This window comes from Cyclopterus lumpus, chromosome 20 (assembly GCF_009769545.1).
Source record: "Cyclopterus lumpus isolate fCycLum1 chromosome 20, fCycLum1.pri, whole genome shotgun sequence".
NCBI classification, from domain to species: Eukaryota; Metazoa; Chordata; class Actinopteri; order Perciformes; family Cyclopteridae; genus Cyclopterus; species Cyclopterus lumpus.
The window spans coordinates 1874645-1892249 of record NC_046985.1 but is presented as its reverse complement, the minus strand read 5'-3'; the positions used below and the strand labels follow the sequence as shown (position 1 = coordinate 1892249).

The following is a 17605-nucleotide window of genomic DNA, read 5'->3' as shown; positions in this document are numbered from 1 at the left end:
GAAATTATATTCAACAAAAGGTTGTTAATTGACTTGGAAGAAAACATTCATATGCATCTCATTTTCTTGAGATATTGAGCCTCATAATGCAGTAAAGTGGAATCCGTCAGTCAATAAGTAGTTATTCAATGTATTCTGCATTCTGTACGTAGGCGTTAATGCTTAATACTTAAATGCTTGCCAATAATGTCAGAAAATACATTTCTCAGAGCCCAATGGTACATTTTGTAAATTACTTCTAAGAGATATTTAGTTCATTATCATACACGAAGGAGAAAAGCAGTAAATTATCACATTTAGGAACCTGAAACCAGCAAATAATTATCATTTGTCGCTTAAGAAATCTCCTAAACTAATAGTTTCCCATCATTAATTATTTCTTTTTGTTCTATTCAAGTTCCAGAAGACAGAAGCCGGTTCCCCGTGACCGAAGGTGCGTTACCTTGTGAGGCCGAGAGGAGCATCAGGGCCACCAGGGCCACCACCGTCGTCCACATCTTCATGTCTTCAGCTGATGGAGGAGGAACCGGAGCGGTGGGGCTCTTATACTGCAGCGCCTCACAAAGAGGAACCACAACTTCAAGGAAATAAACACAAGACGCACATCAAGGTGTGTCCATACATGGTGTGTCCGTCATGGTGTGTCCATACATGGTGTGTCCGTCATGGTGTGTCCGTCATGGTTTACTATCTATCTATCTATCTATCTATCTATCTATCTATCTATCTATCTATCTATCTATCTATCTATCTATCTATCTATCTATCTATCTATCTATCTATCTATCTATCTATCTATCTATCTATCTATCTATCTATCTATATATTTACCTATATATACATATATCTATCTATCTACCTATATATACATATATCTATCTATCTATCTATATATCTATCTACCTTTCTGTCTATATATCTATCTATCTACCTATATATACATATATCCATCTATCTATCTATCTATCTATATATCTATCTATCTATATATCTATAAATATATCTATCTGTCTATCTATCTGTCTATCTATCTAGCTATATATCTAAATGTCTATATATCTATAAATATATCGATCTATCTATCTATCTATCTATCTATCTATCTATCTATCTATCTATCTATCTAGCTATATATCTAAATGTCTATATATCTATCTATATATCTATAAATATATCGATCTATCTATTGAGTGACATTGGCTCTCTGACAGATGAAGAAGTGGGTGTTTATGTTGCTTTTATTTAAGACAATTCACATTAATCAACATGATCTTTCTTTTTAAAAACTACACAGTGGGTTCCTCCCAGTTCAACCAGTCGCTGGCCACCGAGACCAGAAGCAGGAGGAGGTTAAGTTCCTCCAATACATCCATACAGGTATTATATATACAAATATATACATACATGCATTTATATATATATATATATATATATATATATATATATATATATATATATATATATATATACGTATTGTCTATGACTATTTCAGTAGGAAGGACATCTTGGTATTGTATGTGAGCAAGAACACGGGAATCACCCAAATTCACAGACCTGTTCAGAGACGCACTAATAATAAGTCCACACTATTAATAAGTCCCACAGACTCATAGTAATTATTCTTAAACATCTGCTGATCTCATAATATCCTCAGAAACAGTGTCACAACCACTGCTGAGGAACCCAAAAGAGGAATTACTCACAAACGTGGAATGCAGCCGAGATATTTAAAGAACATTTCTGACCAAGTGGCGTCCACTCAAGGGTCCACACCCCAGAGCTTTCCACCACTTCTCCTGGTCTTCACCAGCAAATAGAGTTGACTGTTGAGGTGGATTTATAGTTGCATGCTTTTCTGTGACGATCCAAACCGTTTGAAAGCATCGGAGGAACTGATTAAGAACCACGACCTCCAAATGAGTCAAATTCATCAATTCCTTGAGAAAATATTATTTTATTTTTTTTAATACAATTTTGAATAACTTTATGAATGTGTAACATGCATTAGATAAAGTTAATTTCCAGGGCTGTGAATTTTTTTATAACTTTTTTTTTTTTTTTACAAACAATAAAAAAAAAAATCTTAGAATAAATAATGTTTGGAATTTCTTTGTGATCATAACATTTGTTAATTTTGCATGACGTCTTTGTGTATTGCGCATGTATTAAATTCCATTTCAATATTAATGTATATGCATGTGGATATGTATATATCTGTGGATATGTATATATATGTGTGTACATGTATGTTTATATTTACATATATAATATGTAGATATCTGTGGATATGTATATATATATATATGTGTGTACATTTATATTTAAATATATAATATGTAGATATCTGTGGATATGTATATATATGTGTGTACATGTATGTTTATATTTAAATATATAATATGTAGATATCTGTGGATATGTATATATATGTGTGTGTACATTTATATTTAAATATATAATATGTAGATATCTGTGGATATGTATATATATATGTGTGTGTACATTTATATTTAAATATATAATATGTATATATCTGTGGATATGTATATATATGTGTGTACATGTATGTTTATATTTAAATATATAATATGTAGATATCTGTGGATATGTATATATATGTGTGTGTACATTTATATTTAAATATATAATATGTATATATCTGTGGATATGTATATATATGTGTGTACATGTATGTTTATATTTAAATATATAATATGTAGATATCTGTGGATATGTATATATATATGTGTGTACATTTATATTTAAATATATAATATGTATATAAGTATAATATATATTTACACACACACATATATATATATATATATGTTTCTTTTAAATTAGCCGCGTTCCGCGTGTTCTCGCGAGATCTGAGCAACAGCGCCCCCTTGTTCGCGTGTGCGGAAAAGCGACGAAACGCACCGAGGAATCCTCCGCGGCTAACGGTAGCACGGCACACAAATGCGGATTTAATTCCCTTTCGAGGGGGCGAGGTGGGGGCGACACTCTGGAGGGGCTGCCACACGCCGCAGGAGGACGTCATTGTCGGCCGGACCCCCGCTCGGTTTCCCACCGAGGCGAGACTTCCGCTAATCCCGTGAAGAAGAGGGGGGGTGGAGCGGGGGAGCGGCCTGCTTTTGGAGCCCGTTTCCTGGTGCAACTCGGGCGGCCCCGCGCCGTCACCAGAGCCCGGTGCCTCCGGCCTGTTATTCGTGTTGTTTTTCTCCCCCACACAGCCTCTCTTTTTTTTAAAGAAACAACAACAACAACAACAACAACCACCACCACCACACCGGGGCCCGATGGGGCTGCGCCGCCCGGTCGCTGCAGGAGGCACGCAGGAGTTTCTGCAGCCGGGGAGCACAGCTCGTGCGGAACCGAGCCGAACCGAGCCGGGCGAACCCACGAGTGGATGCGAGGCGATTTGGCGGATGAGTAGCCTCGATTGCTGCACGCGCAGGCTGCCGCTGCTGCCGCTGCCGCCGCCGCCGCCGCCGCCGCACGCGTTGGATTTACCGATCTGACGCCGCCGCCAGACTCCATTGATAAAAACCGGTGATTTCATTTAGCCGGATGTCGGTTCGTGTGGGTCTCTTTTGTGGTGTTGTGTGACTTTTAACGTTTCCGTGCAATCGGTGCATCTTAACGCCTCCACCCCCCATTTTTTTTGTGGGGGGGGGGGAGACGACGACGACAACGACAGGCAGCAGTGGAGATGAACCCGGTGAACGCGACCTCTCTCTACGTGTCCGCGAGCCGCTCGGTGCTGCAGTGCGACCCCCGAGACCCCCGGGCCCTCGCGGAGCTCTGCAAGCTGCTGCCGTTTTTCCGCCAGTCTCTGTCCTGCTTGGTCTGCGGTGAGTGTGTGTGTGTGTGTGTGTGTGTGTGTGTGTGTGTGTGTGTGTGTGTGTGTGTGTGTGTGTGTGTGTGTGTGTGTGTGCGCGCGCGCGCGTGTTGGAGGGGTATTTTATTATTATTTGTATTTACGTGCGTAAAGGGGCCTGTTTTTGTTGAGGGGCTCGGTGACACGCGTTGTTGTCAGCTGTGCGAGCGAGCCTTTAAATAACGATGCGTTTACGTGCAGTCGGAAATATCTCAATCGACACCGTGAACGTGTACTTTTTGCTGTAGTGCTGCAGGAAATGTTAGATTTGAGATACTTTCATTTATTGCTATGTGGTAGTCATTAATGAATTGTTATCAATATATACTGTATACTATTGTGCAACATCTTTTGTTATAAATAAATAATGTATATTACATATTATATTTATATAAGAGTTAATAAAGCTAAAGAAAAGTTAATCTTGTGGGTAAATAAATGTAAAAAAACATTTCAACGCAATTAAATAGACAAACACGTACAGAGGAAAAATACAACAATATAATAACATAGTGAAATTATTATTTATAAAAATAATTGTATTTATTCATTCATAAAAACATTGATATAAAGACATAGAGAAGGTTTAAGAAGAGATTTTCAATATACTACTCAAAATAAGTCTTGTACTATTACAGCTCACCTAATATATAATAATATGGTAATTACTGTTTATATAGTTCTAACAATAACCTGGCTTAAATGCATTAAAACAAATTGACACTCTAATATATATGCTCTATGTTTACACAAATATCTGTATGCTTCCTCCACCACTGTGTTTGCGAAGTATGGAAGTTGCCGTTTCCGCGGCGCAGCGAACGCATCTTGGCTCTCAGCAACACCCATCGTGACACACCCCCCTCCGTTTGGCAGCACCGGGGCGTTTCTCTTGTGGTGAATAACAGTCTGTGCACCCTGATCTCTCTTCCTCACCCTCCTCTTCCTCTTCACCCCGACATGCAAAACAAATGAAAACACACACACACACACTTTACAGAGTGTGTGTGAACACAACGTGGGAGGTGCAAGGCAGCGTTTCAGCTAGTAAATAAACCTCATGTTTGATTCATTGTCCCCCCCTTCATACATAATGCAGCAGGGTATACAGGGAGGAAGAGAGCTACGGGAGATATTTATATTACCTCCACAGTGCAGATAATAAACCAATATATCTTTTTTTTTTGTCCTGCAGCGGGAACATTTACAGGATTTATAGGTGTGTGTGTGCAAGAGTCAAAAGTATAAAGAAACAACATCATATAAATAAGCAGTAAAGAATCCAAAGTGTATTTATATTGCACAGTTTTAACATCGTGGTAAATGTAGGTTTTCTGCGGGTGTGCAGGAGTTCTTCATGCTGTGTAACGTTGGTTGTTTCTCATGAATGGACCTTCATGCCCCCCCCCCCCCTCTCTGCAGCTGCACTCCTAGTGAGCCGCGTTGCTAAGGAAGCTCCTCTCAAAGAGCGGTTGTCATGCAGTCTGGCAGGTTTCCCCTTTTAGGAAGTTAAAAACACCACAAAGGAGGAAGTTTGTAAATCCTGAACGTTATCGGGGGGGTTAATGTGCCATATGACGAGATACCAAGTAGCTAGATGTCAGTTGGCCGTCAGTTGGCCGTCAGTGAGCGCTCACCTGTTCCCGTGTGTTTCCTTTCGTCTCCAGGTGACCTGCTGCAGGACCCCGTCGCTCCCGCCGCCTCGCCATGCCAGCACTTCGTCTGCCGCGGCTGCAAAGGCCGGCGGATGCAGCGGAGGCCGTCCTGCAGTTGGTGTAAGGACTACTCGCGCTTCGAGGAGAGCCGGCAGCTCTCCTTGCTGGTCCGCTGTTACAGGAAGCTGTGTCTGTACATCGCCCAGTCGCCGCTGGCCGCGCACATAGCCGGCGCCGCCGCCGACTCGCCGGAGCTCCGCGCCATCCTCAACGAGGGCCTCGCGCTGGCCGAGGGCGAGCCGGAGGCCGAGGACGCCGGCCCGGACTCGGGAGGCCCTTCGCAGCCGGACTCCGCCTCCCACGCCGCGGCTCCGCCCCTGAAGGAGCTCGAGGCGGCGGAGCCGAGCGGCGTCGGCGTGAACGGGCTGCACGACTGCAACGGCCTGGACGACGCGGGCGGAGGCGTCGCCAAGCACGAGAGCTTCTCGGAGGAGGAGGTCCCGGTGAGCGCCGCGGGGGGGGCGGGGCTCTGCGACATCACTTCTTTCGGGGATGACTTGAAACACGGCGGGGGCCCGTTGCTGTTGAGCGTGGAGGAGGTGCTCAGGACTCTGGAGACGGACCCCGACCCCCAGCTCAACGGACCTCACGGTCTCCCCGACTCCTCGCGCCTCTTCCCCTCCCTCCCCCGGGGGAACAGCCCCCGCCCCCTCCAGCCCTCGCTGCAGCCCCCCGTGGTCGTCCCCCACGCCCCCCCTCGGTACTGCCGCAAGCGCTCCCGCTCAGAAAGCGACAGCGAGAAGCTGCAGCCCCTCCCCATCTCCACCCTCCTGCGAGGGGCCCCCCTTGGTGCCAACGGCTCCCCCCACCACCCGAACCCCGGCGCCGCCACCAAGCAGGAGCCTAAGTGCCCCGCAGCCCCTCCCCACCCCCACCTGGCCCCGGTGCCCAACGGCGGCCCCCCCAAGGTGGGCAAGACTGTGCTCGTCTCCAACAAGGCGCTGAAAAAGACTGTGGAGCACCTAGGGGGCCCCAAGAAGGCCTACGCTAAGGCCCGGCAAGGGACCCCCAAGCCCCGCACGCAACCCCGCGACAGACTGCCCCCCCACCCCCTGACGCACCCGCCCAGCCCCTCGAAGCCGCTGTATAAAAAGCCTGTGGAGAAGAAGGGCTGCAAGTGCGGCCGAGCCACGCAGAACCCCTCGGTGTTGACCTGCAGGGGGCAGCGCTGCCCCTGCTACTCCAACCGCAAGGTGAGAGTCTGGTTTTGTTTACTTTATTCTCACAACCGGTTCAACATATTCGACTACTTCGCCGTTTTGCATATATACAGGAAATCCTTCAATATATATTGTTTCCATGTAAACATAAATATAATTTTTTTTACGTTAATGAAAACAAAGCCCTCAAGGAAACCGGCAGCGTTTAATATTTTATGGTGACGCTAAAACTTCGTCCATTTCACTGATTTGCTGTCACCTGTCGGCCTCAGGTGAATCAGTCATGATGTCATAGTTTCACTGAGGAGCTCAGAACTTAATGTTTTTAACACAATCTTAATTAAAACGGTTTCATTTTGGTTAAGATTTTAAACGAGGCGCAGAAAATAAAAACGTTACACTTGGTTTTGACACAGCTTGTGATGCATTCAAGGGACCGTCGGAAAGATGATAATCTGATGAATGATGTCGTTGTTGTTGTTGTTGTTGTTGTTTCTTCAGGCGTGTCTGGACTGCATCTGCCGCGGCTGCCAGAACTCCTACATGGCCAACGGCGAGAAGAAGCTGGAGGCGTTCGCCGTGCCGGAGAAAGCTCTGGAACAGACTCGCCTCACGCTGGGCATCAACCTCACGAGCATCGCGGCGGCGGCCCTCCGCGGCCCGGCCACCGGCTCCCCCGGCGGCACCCTCCTCAACGTCACCACGGCAACGGGGGCGCCCGCCACGGCCGCCTTCCTGTCGGGGGCGGGGCACAACAGCAGGGGCTTCGACGATTCGCTGGAGATGCGGTTCGACTGCTGAGGGTCTCGACCCCTCGGTTGTTAACGCACATTACCCCCCCGACCCGCCAGCCGGGCGCTGGTTCTCCAGCTGGGCGTTGGTTCTGCAGCTGGGTGCTGGTTCTCCAGCTGGGTGCTGGTTCTCCAGCTGGGCGTTGGTTCTGCAGCTGGGTGCTGGTTCTCCAGCTGGGTACTGGCCGCTGGTTCTCCAGTTGTGTGGGCATTGGTTCTCCAGCTGGCCGCTGGTTCTCCAGTTGGGTGGGTGTTGGTTCTCCACCTGGCCGTTGGTTCTCCACCTGGCCGTTGGTTCTCCAGCCATGCGTTGGTTCTCCAGCTAGGCGTTGGTTCTCCAGCTGGGCGTTGGTTCTCCAGTTGGGTGGCCGTTGGTTCTCCAACCGGCCGTTGGTTCTCCAGTTGGGTGGGTGTTGGTTCTCCACCTGGCCGTTGGTTCTCCAGCTGGGCGTTGGTTCTCCAGTTGGGTGGCCGTTGGTTCTCTAACCGGCCGTTGGTTCTCCAGTTGGGTGGCCGTTGGTTCTCCAGCCGGGCGTGCAGAGCCAGAACAAGGCAGCTACAGTGACTGTGCATTCAGACCCAGTGTGGGAGGAAGGAGACAAGGAGACAAGGAGAGAGGAGACAAAGAGACGAGGAGAGAGGAGATGTAGCGTTACTGTGTGTTCAGGAGGGATTGTTTCTGTTCTTTACTTTACTTTGTGTGTGTGTGTGTGTGTGTGTGTGTGTGTGTGTGTGTGTGTGTGTGTGTGTGTGTGTGTGTGTGTGTGTGTGTGTGTGTGTGTGTGTGTGTGTGTGTGTGTGTGTGTGTGTGTGTGTGTGTGTGTGTGTGTGGTTGGTTGGTTTCTGGAAGCGACACACATGCTGCTAAAGCCCCCCCCCACACACACACACTCATCTCTTTGTTGTTTTTAATAAGTTGCGTTAACATCTTCAGTATTTATTTAGTTTGTCTCCTCCAAACGTTTTGTTTTATGTTTATTTGTCGCGTTCTCCCTCGGAGAACATTTAAATACCTGTAATATAAACTGTAACATATTTCCACAAAAAAGAAAGAAAATGAAAAAAACTTAAGTGTTTGTGTGATTATTTTTAGCAGGATGTCTTTGCTTCGGATGAACACTAGAGGGCGACGGTGCTCCACACGCAGCGAAGCTGTTATCATGTTTAGTGAACGTTTATTATTCCTGCTTTTTATCAATACTTCATCACCTCGGGGTCACCGGAGAGTTTTTATTTCACACATTTAGACAAAACCAGCTGCTTATTTACATTCACGTTTAGTTCATAACAGATTGAGCTCCGTGCACTGAAACGTGATTTGTGTACAGATGTTTTATTAAATGTCTTCCAGGTGTTGGAGGTGGAGCCTCGACGTGCACGTGTCAAACATTTAGAGAAAAAAAATCAATTATTTCCTGGAATGTTTCCATCAGCGGACCGTCATTTTTATAATTATGGAGAAATCTGCAGATCACCTTTTATAATAACTTTTATTATCTTTAAAATGTCTCGTTTCGCCCGAAGAAATTCAATTTAATGTGATGAATCAGGTAAAAGTGCATGAAAAATGACTGATATCATTTTCACAAAGAAATATGTTTATACATTTAAAACATTTAAACAAAGTAGTTGTTATTCACATACGCACTGCAGTAAATGCTGCATTCACGTCACGTTGGGAAAAAGAGAACTTAAAACTTGGACATGTGAACGTCCTTTATTTATTTATTGATGTATTATTGAAGGAGCACTTCATAAATAAACGGATACTTTCTGTTTGTCCTCTAGTCCGACGTGCGTGAATGTTTAAGGTCACTAAAACCAACGTGACGCGAACACGAAGCTATGTTAGAAAAATACAAAATATAGCACAATATTTACATCTTTACACAAATGAGATCATCTCTAATGTTCAGTTGATACAAACAATTATTCGAGGCAGACCGTTTGCTAAAAGAAATCAGTAAGATGGATAGACTGTAAATAATAATGACGACAACGTGACGTCACCTGTTGGTTTGAGGACATTATGAAGCCACGAGTGACTGTTTTTGACCATAAACTCATGTTTACTTCTATACAACCAGGAGTCGCCCCCTGGTGGCCAGGAGAGAGAATACAGCTTTAACACATGAAGCGTAGACTTCTATACAACCAGAGGAGTCGCCCCCTGGTGGTCAGGAGAGAGAATGCAGCTTTAACACATGAAGCGTAGACTTCTATACAACCAGAGGAGTCGCCCCCTGGTGGTCAGTAGAGAGAATGCAGCTTTAACACATGAAGCATAGACTTCTATACAACCAGAGGAGTCGCCCCCTGGTGGTCAGGAGAGAGAATGCAGCTTTAACACATGAAGCATAGACTTCTATACAACCAGAGGAGTCGCCCCCTGGTGGTCAGTAGAGAGAATGCAGCTTTAACACATGAAGCATAGACCTCTATACAACCAGAGGAGTCGCCCCCTGGTGGTCAGGAGAGAGAATGCAGCTTTAACACATGAAGCGTAGACTTCTATACAACCAGAGGAGTCGCCCCCTGGTGGTCAGGAGAGAGAATGCAGCTTTAACACATGAAGCGTAGACTTCTATACAACCAGAGGAGTCGCCCCCTGGTGGTCAGGAGAGAGAATGCAGCTTTAACACATGAAGCGTAGACTTCTATACAACCAGAGGAGTCGCCCCCTGGTGGTCAGTAGAGAGAATGCAGCTTTAGCACATTAAGCATAGACCTCTATACAACCAGAGGAGTCGCCCCCTGGTGGTCAGGAGAGAGAATGCAGCTTTAACACATGAAGCATAGACCTCTATACAACCAGAGGAGTCGCCCCCTGGTGGTCAGCTTCGGCTTCACTTTTCGCCGCCTGTAGTTGGCGCTACATCTTTTGTTTATGAATCCGGCGTCAGTGGGAAAATGGCGGATAGATCTGCAGCAAATGAAATCTGAATCCAACCTCGTTGGTCAAGAAAATAAAATCTGCTACCTTTTGAAAACGTTCTGCCTTAAAGAAACGTTTGAACAACGGAAACTCTGATGTGTGGAGTCCGAGCTCCGTTAACGTTAACGCTCGTTCACAAAGTGTCGAATCTCGTTCTGTTTGTGATCCCGAATAAAAGAGTCGGACTCCCTCTCGTGACTTCCTGTTTCTTTCATGTGGGTTCATCCAAGTCTGGAGGCTGAAACCGGGTGTTTGAGTCCCGCCTCCGGGCCGCCTAGCTGATGAGAAACGCCCCGAAGAAGCTGCTCTTCTCGTCCGTGTCCACGGCGGAGGCGTTGGTCACCGTGACGAACAGCCGGTCGCCGGCGCCCAGCGGGAACAAACCGCCCTGGTGGGCGGAGTACAGAGAGAACTCGGAGCCCCGGGACCAGCAGGAGGTCCGGCTGGTCTTCATCAGCAGGATGGGAACCGGGTAGGAGCCCACCTGGCGGCAAAGGGGACAGGTGAGTGACAGTCAGTGAGGCGTTCAAAGACTAAAGTAACTGAGGTCGGCTATCAGCCTAAAGAAGAGAAGCCCCGCCCCTTTCCGGTTTCTCCCATGGGGCCTCATTTCAAAATAAATACGTACACTTGAACACACCGCCATGTAATGAATGGAACCGCCGTACGTTAGCTGTTAGCCGTTAGCTGTTAGCCGTTAGCTGTCACAATAAGACAGGTGTCCATTACTTAACCTTAACTTGAAGGTAATAGCACCAAGGACGGACTTTTAAAGCTAATAAATATTTTTTAATTTTATTGTATATTATAAATACTTGATATATGATATTGTTTCCATAATTTAAAAATATATATATTTTTACAAATATTTTATATTAATTAATTAAATGATCATTTTGTTTTATACGGTGTGTTTCTTTGCATTTTCAGGTGTGGGGTGAATATATATATATATATATTGGTATTTTGTATCAGTTCACAAACTGACATTCCTTAAATAGTTCGTCCCTCAGAGCATGGGGTGCGATTAATAATGTTATCGATATCCTCACCTTTTTATAGACGTACTGCAGCAGAGGCCTCCCTCGGCCCACCCCCGCCGCCGCCTCCTCCCCCTCCTCCTCCAGGGAGTGGGTGTGTCTGAAGTAGGTCTGGGCGTAGACGTAGTAGAGGCCGGGCTGCGGCACCACCAGCTCCCCGTCCGCCAGCCGGACGTCCTGCAGGAAGGCCAGCCCCTTCTGGCCCTCCCACCAGGAGATCTTCTGGCCCTGGACCCGCCGCCCAGAGGGGGCCGGAGCTGTGGAGCCCCGACCAGCACAAAGAGGTGAGGATTCAGTCAAGACCACTTCCCCCAAGGGAGCTTCATGGAGGACTTAAAAATATATATATATAATTAATACGAATAGATTGATTGGTTTGAATCAAATTTAAACCAAGATTATGAGATTCTTAGTCAAACTAGAGTCTAAATTATGACTTTATAAGATTTGTCATTTAGATTTATTTAATTACATTATTACCGTATTAATATCTTACTGCACCATCAGCATTCTTACTTGTATTGTTCCTAACTCATTAGAGAAAAGGTGCTTTTCCTTGAAAAAACGCATCTCTTTTGATTTGACGTATTTATTTGACGTCTTGATGCAACGTTGATAACGAGTGTGACGAAGTGGGCGTGGTCTAAAGACCGAGCCCCTCACCTCCGGCCTTGCGCTCCGGCTGGGCCACGAAGCTGCCGGTGACGTGGGCGGCGACTTTGGGCCGAGGAGGCGTCGCCCGGTCGACCACCACGAGCGAGGGCAGCACCCGGGACACCTCGTCTGGGGGAGGGGGAGGGAGGGGGGGGGGGGGGGGGGGAGAGGAGTGACGACGTGCCCACGAGCAAATGATACAAACAGGTGTTGGGTTCGGTTTCCTCACCTCTGACGGCCGATGAGATCTGCTTCTGGTAGCGCTGAGACAGAGACTGCAGGGAGAGGTTTGTTAGAGCCTTCCAACAAACAAACAAACAAACAAACAAACAAACTCCTCTGGAAATGAAATAAACATAACGGTCTTCAACGTGAAGAGATATTTGGAGTTTATTAAAAAAGCAGAACACCAGATAACCAAAAGTCTTTTTCAGCTTCACGGGAACTTTTCCTTTAAGACGCACTGAGACATGTGTGTGTGCGTGTGTGTGTGTGTGTGCGTGTGTGTGTGTGCATGTGTGTATGCGTGTGTGTGTGTGTATGCGCGTGTGTGTGTGTGTGTGTGTGTGAACACATTCCTGTCCTGATTAGACTCAGGATCACGTCTCCAGCATGAAGGAGCTTCATTGTGCGTCTGCAGACGGTGATTTTTGGATCATTTTTCTTCTGGCAGCACAGGAAGCTCAGGAGGAAGATGATGATGATGGTTTTAATAACATTAACCATTATTATTATTATTATTATTATATGATAATAATTTGAAAATAATATCTGTATAATATATTGATAACAATAATATTATTTTAATAATAAAAACATATACATAAGGTCATAATAATAACTTGATGGTAAAATTTGAATAATACCATTAATAATAATTTTCATGGGCCCTATTAGCATAAATAATATGCATCCTTGTGTTTTCATTAGTGTACAATCACCTGAAACTAAGACTCGTTATGTTTTTTTCTGTCACCTCATAACGAGCTCTTCATATCTACAAAAAGGCAGCAGGAGGCGGAGTCCGCCATCTTTCTACAGGAGGCGGAGTCAAACCAAACTCCTCCTCCAACGTTACCCGGAGGCCACCGTAGTTCCCTCCACGCTTGTGAAACTGTAACAACCTCCGTTGCTACTGAAGTGGTGTTATTATGGTCTGGATGACCTCTGAGCGAAAGGATGTTCTGTAGTTTTTAAATCTGGAATTATACCCACTGTCCCTTTAAATAAACACAAATATATTTGTTTTGTTTTTTCTCAAACCAACAGCGGGGGACTATTTTCAGCGGCGGATTAATCCACACGTAGTGATTTGTATGTGTGACTTCAACATGTGGCTCATTGATTGTGTTTTTAAAAAGAGCTCCATGAGTCATCAGGATGCATTCGCTGCTGGTTTGGGTCTTTTTTTTTTTTTTTTTTTTAAATGGGAGTTATTGAGAATAATCAAAACAAGCTCCGTCAACAAATTCTCTTTTTTTTTCACCCAATCAGGACGACGGTCAAAATAAACAGTAAACGTGTGACGCGAGAAAATATGTTATTGATTATGCACAAGAATCTAAAATGGTTGAAAAATAGGATTAAAAAAGGGGAAACTCGTTTCACAGGTTTTCTAAACACATTCAAGAACCTGGAACCAGAGAAATCTGTCCTAATAATAATGGCGTAATAATAATATTAATAAAGGCTGATTTTCATTTGCTTCGTGGGCGGAGAGCTTTTGATCCACAGCTGGAGGGAATAAACCTCAGCAGCTGGCCGATTAATCAATAAATACTAAGAGAGGAGGAGGAGGAGGTCAGTGGGTTGTTGGGTGGAGGGGGAGGAGTTACCTTCTCAATGAGCAGGTGGAGCTGCTGGGTGGGGGGGAGGAGTTACCTTCTCAATGAGCAGGTGGAGCTGCTGGATTATGGGGGGGAGGAGTTACCTTCTCAATGAGCAGGTGGAGCTGCTGGATTATGGGGGGGAGGAGTTACCTTCTCAATGAGCAGGTGGAGCAACTGGGTGGGGGGGAGGAGTTACCTTCTCAATGAGCAGGTGGAGCTGCTGGGTGGAGGGGGAGGAGTTACCTTCTCAATGAGCAGGTGGAGCAACTGGGTGGAGGGGGAGGAGTTACCTTCTCAATGAGCAGGTGGAGCTGCTGGGTGGAGGGGGAGGAGTTACCTTCATAATGAGCAGGCGGAGCTACTGGATTATGGGGGGGAGGAGTTACCTTCTCAATGAGCAGGTGGAGCAATTGGGTGGGGGTGGAGGAGTTACCTTCTCAATGAGCAGGCGGAGCTACTGGATTATGGGGGGGAGGAGTTACCTTCTCAATGAGCAGGTGGAGCAATTGGGTGGGGGTGGAGGAGTTACCTTCTCAATGAGCAGGTGGAGCTGCTGGGTGGCGGGGGAGGAGTTACCTTCTCAATGAGCAGGTGGAGCTGCTGGGTGGAGGGGGAGGAGTTACCTTCTCAATGAGCAGGTGGAGCTGCTGGGTGGAGGGGGAGGAGTTACCTTCTCAATGAGCAGGTGGAGCTGCTGGGTGGAGGGGGAGGAGTTACCTTCTCAATGAGCAGGTGGAGCTGCTGGGTGGAGGGGGAGGAGTTACCTTCTCAATGAGCAGGCGGAGCTGCTGGGTGGGGGGGAGGAGTTACCTTCTCAATGAGCAGGCGGAGCTGCTGGGTGGAGGGGGAGGAGTTACCTTCTCAATGAGCAGGCGGAGCTACTGGATTATGGGGGGGAGGAGTTACCTTCTCAATGAGCAGGCGGAGCTGCTGGGTGGAGGGGGAGGAGTTACCTTCTCAATGAGCAGGTGGAGCTGCTGGGTGGAGGGGGAGGAGTTACCTTCTCAATGAGCAAGTGGAGCTGCTGGGTGGGGGGGAGGAGTTACCTTCTCAATGAGCAGGCGGAGCTGCTGGTTGGGGGGGAGGAGTTACCTTCTCAATGAGCAGGTGGAGCTGCTGGATTATGGGGGGGAGGAGTTACCTTCTCAATGAGCAGGTGGAGCTGCTGGGTGGAGGGGGAGGAGTTACCTTCATAATGAGCAGGTGGAGCTGCTGGGTGGAGGGGGAGGAGTTACCTTCTCAATGAGCAGGTGGAGCTGCTGGGTGGGGGGGGAGGAGTTACCTTCTCAATGAGCAGGCGGAGCTGCTGGGTGGAGGGGGAGGAGTTACCTTCTCAATGAGCAGGTGGAGCTGCTGGGTGGAGGGGAGGAGTTACCTTCTCAATGAGCAGGTGGAGCTGCTGGGTGGGGGGGGAGGAGTTACCTTCTCAATGAGCAGGCGGAGCTGCTGGGTGGAGGGGGAGGAGTTACCTTCTCAATGAGCAGGTGGAGCTGCTGGATTATGGGGGGAGGAGTTACCTTCTCAATGAGCAGGTGGAGCTGCTGGGTGGAGGGGGAGGAGTTACCTTCATAATGAGCAGGTGGAGCTGCTGGGTGGAGGGGGAGGAGTTACCTTCTCAATGAGCAGGTGGAGCTGCTGGGTGGAGGGGGAGGAGTTACCTTCTCAATGAGCAGGTGGAGCGGCTGGGTGGGGGGGGAGGAGTTACCTTCTCAATGAGCAGGCGGAGCTGCTGGGTGGAGGGGGAGGAGTTACCTTCTCAATGAGCAGGTGGAGCTGCTGGGTGGAGGGGAGGAGTTACCTTCTCAATGAGCAGGTGGAGCTGCTGGGTGGGGGGGGAGGAGTTACCTTCTCAATGAGCAGGTGGAGCTGCTGGGTGGAGGGGGAGGAGTTACCTTCTCAATGAGCAGGTGGAGCTGCTGGGTGGGGGGGAGGAGTTACCTTCTCAATGAGCAGGTGGAGCTGCTGGGTGGAGGGGGAGGAGTTACCTTCTCAATGAGCAGGTGGAGCTGCTGGGTGGAGGGGGAGGAGTTACCTTCTCAATGAGCAGGTGGAGCTGCTGGGTGGGGGGGAGGAGTTACCTTCTCAATGAGCAGGTGGAGCTGCTGGGTGGAGGGGGAGGAGTTACCTTCTCAATGAGCAGGTGGAGCTGCTGGGTGGAGGGGGAGGAGTTACCTTCTCAATGAGCAGGTGGAGCTGCTGGGTGGGGGGGAGGAGTTACCTTCTCAATGAGCAGGTGGAGCTGCTGGGTGGAGGGGGAGGAGTTACCTTCTCAATGAGCAGGTGGAGCTGCTGGGTCACCTGCCAGCACGGGTCCCCGCGGACCGCCGTGACGCTCTGCAGGTCGCCGCCCGTCAGGCAGGAAACGCTGCTCCTGGCAAATGTCTCCTTCATCTGTCACAATGGGGGGGCAGAGGGGGGGGGGGGGCCAAGAAGAGCATCAACAGTAAGGGTGTGTCTTTTGATTCACTTCATGGGGCATAACGCATTTAAACCTTCACTGTGTCACAAGTTTGCTTGTAACCTGTGTGTGTGTGTGTGTGTGTCTCTTTTATTTATATTGATTGATAGATTTTCTTTGCTCGTCATGTTCATGTTTCATCTCATCCGGGTGATGATTGATTCCTGTAAAACACACCGAGACTGCAGCTGGCCTGAATCCAGAGGACTCACCAAAACAAGCAGAGTGAGTCCAACACACACGCACGCACACACACACACACACACACACACACACACACACACACACACACACACACACACACACACACACACACACACACACACACACACACACACACACACACACACACACACACACACACACACACACACACACACACACACACACACACACACACACACACACACACACACACACACACACACACACACACACACACACACACACACACACACACACACACACACACACACACACACACACACACACACACACACACACACTTCCTGATAATCACTGCTCATCATAAAGAAGCTGCTTTGCTTCCTCCTCAGTGAAGGAAGCTGCATTGAGCAAAACGTTCTTAATGCATGGCATTGTGCAAAACAACAACAACAACAACAACAACTAAATGAGACCTGTGGCCCGCAGCACAGAACCAACGCGCATAAGAAACCAGCTCCCTGTGAACCGCAACACGTCACAGAACACAGCGCGCTCAGGACAGGAGAGCTTACACTGGGGTTAAAGGTCAATCAACCCAGTGGGGTTAAAGGTCAATCAACCCCAAACACTCCACGAGCGGAGCTCCACGCGTAAAACCGCCGCGCGCCTCTCCGGTTCGTCTCGGTTGACGTGTTCGTCCTTACCGAGTTGAGAGCCGCGGTGAAGTGCAGCACGGTGATGGTGACCACCACCGTCTGCAGCAGCACCGCCAGCAGCAGCAGCACCCCGAGCTTCGGACCGGAGCCCGTCATCCCGACAGACCGGTGTCCGGTGTCCGGTACCCGACCAGCGCCGCGTCCCGTCCTCCAGACTTCCAGGAGAAGAACAATGGCAGAGAGCGGACTCCTTCACTTGTACCCTCCCCGTCCCCTGCAAGGAGGAGGAGGAGGAGGAGGAGGAGGGGGAGGAGGG

At 47.8% G+C, this 17605-nt stretch overlaps 2 protein-coding genes across 2 annotated transcripts; one reads left to right on the top strand and one right to left on the bottom strand.

The window, feature by feature from the left end:
* The first annotated feature begins 2892 nt into the window (after positions 1–2892).
* Positions 2893–8609, top strand: msl2b (MSL complex subunit 2b). Its single transcript, XM_034560574.1, has 3 exons — positions 2893–3857; positions 5551–6791; positions 7260–8609. The coding sequence occupies exons 1-3, from the start codon at positions 3716–3718 to the stop codon at positions 7557–7559; spliced, it is 1683 nt and encodes a 560-aa protein (XP_034416465.1). The 5' UTR covers positions 2893–3715; the 3' UTR covers positions 7560–8609.
* A 520-nt stretch (positions 8610–9129) lies between these two features.
* On the bottom strand, positions 9130–17553 carry tnfsf10 (TNF superfamily member 10). Its single transcript, XM_034560779.1, has 6 exons — positions 17338–17553; positions 16273–16398; positions 12408–12453; positions 12188–12307; positions 11537–11781; positions 9130–10968 (listed from the first exon to the last, which is right to left on the bottom strand). The coding sequence occupies exons 1-6, from the start codon at positions 17443–17445 to the stop codon at positions 10759–10761; spliced, it is 855 nt and encodes a 284-aa protein (XP_034416670.1). The 5' UTR covers positions 17446–17553; the 3' UTR covers positions 9130–10758.
* Positions 17554–17605: the final 52 nt, after the last annotated feature.

Coding starts and splice junctions, on each gene's coding strand:
- msl2b (XM_034560574.1), top strand. CDS start 3,716: ATGAACCCGGTGAACGCGACCTCTCTCTACGTGTCCGCGAGCCGCTCG. Junction 3,858..5,550: donor TCTGTCCTGCTTGGTCTGCG/GTGAGTGTGTGT, acceptor TTTCGTCTCCAG/GTGACCTGCTGCAGGACCCC. Junction 6,792..7,259: donor CCTGCTACTCCAACCGCAAG/GTGAGAGTCTGG, acceptor TTGTTTCTTCAG/GCGTGTCTGGACTGCATCTG.
- tnfsf10 (XM_034560779.1), bottom strand. CDS start 17,445: ATGACGGGCTCCGGTCCGAAGCTCGGGGTGCTGCTGCTGCTGGCGGTG. Junction 16,399..17,337: donor TCACCGCGGCTCTCAACTCG/GTAAGGACGAAC, acceptor CCATTGTGACAG/ATGAAGGAGACATTTGCCAG. Junction 12,308..12,407: donor GATCTCATCGGCCGTCAGAG/GTGAGGAAACCG, acceptor CCCCTCCCCCAG/ACGAGGTGTCCCGGGTGCTG.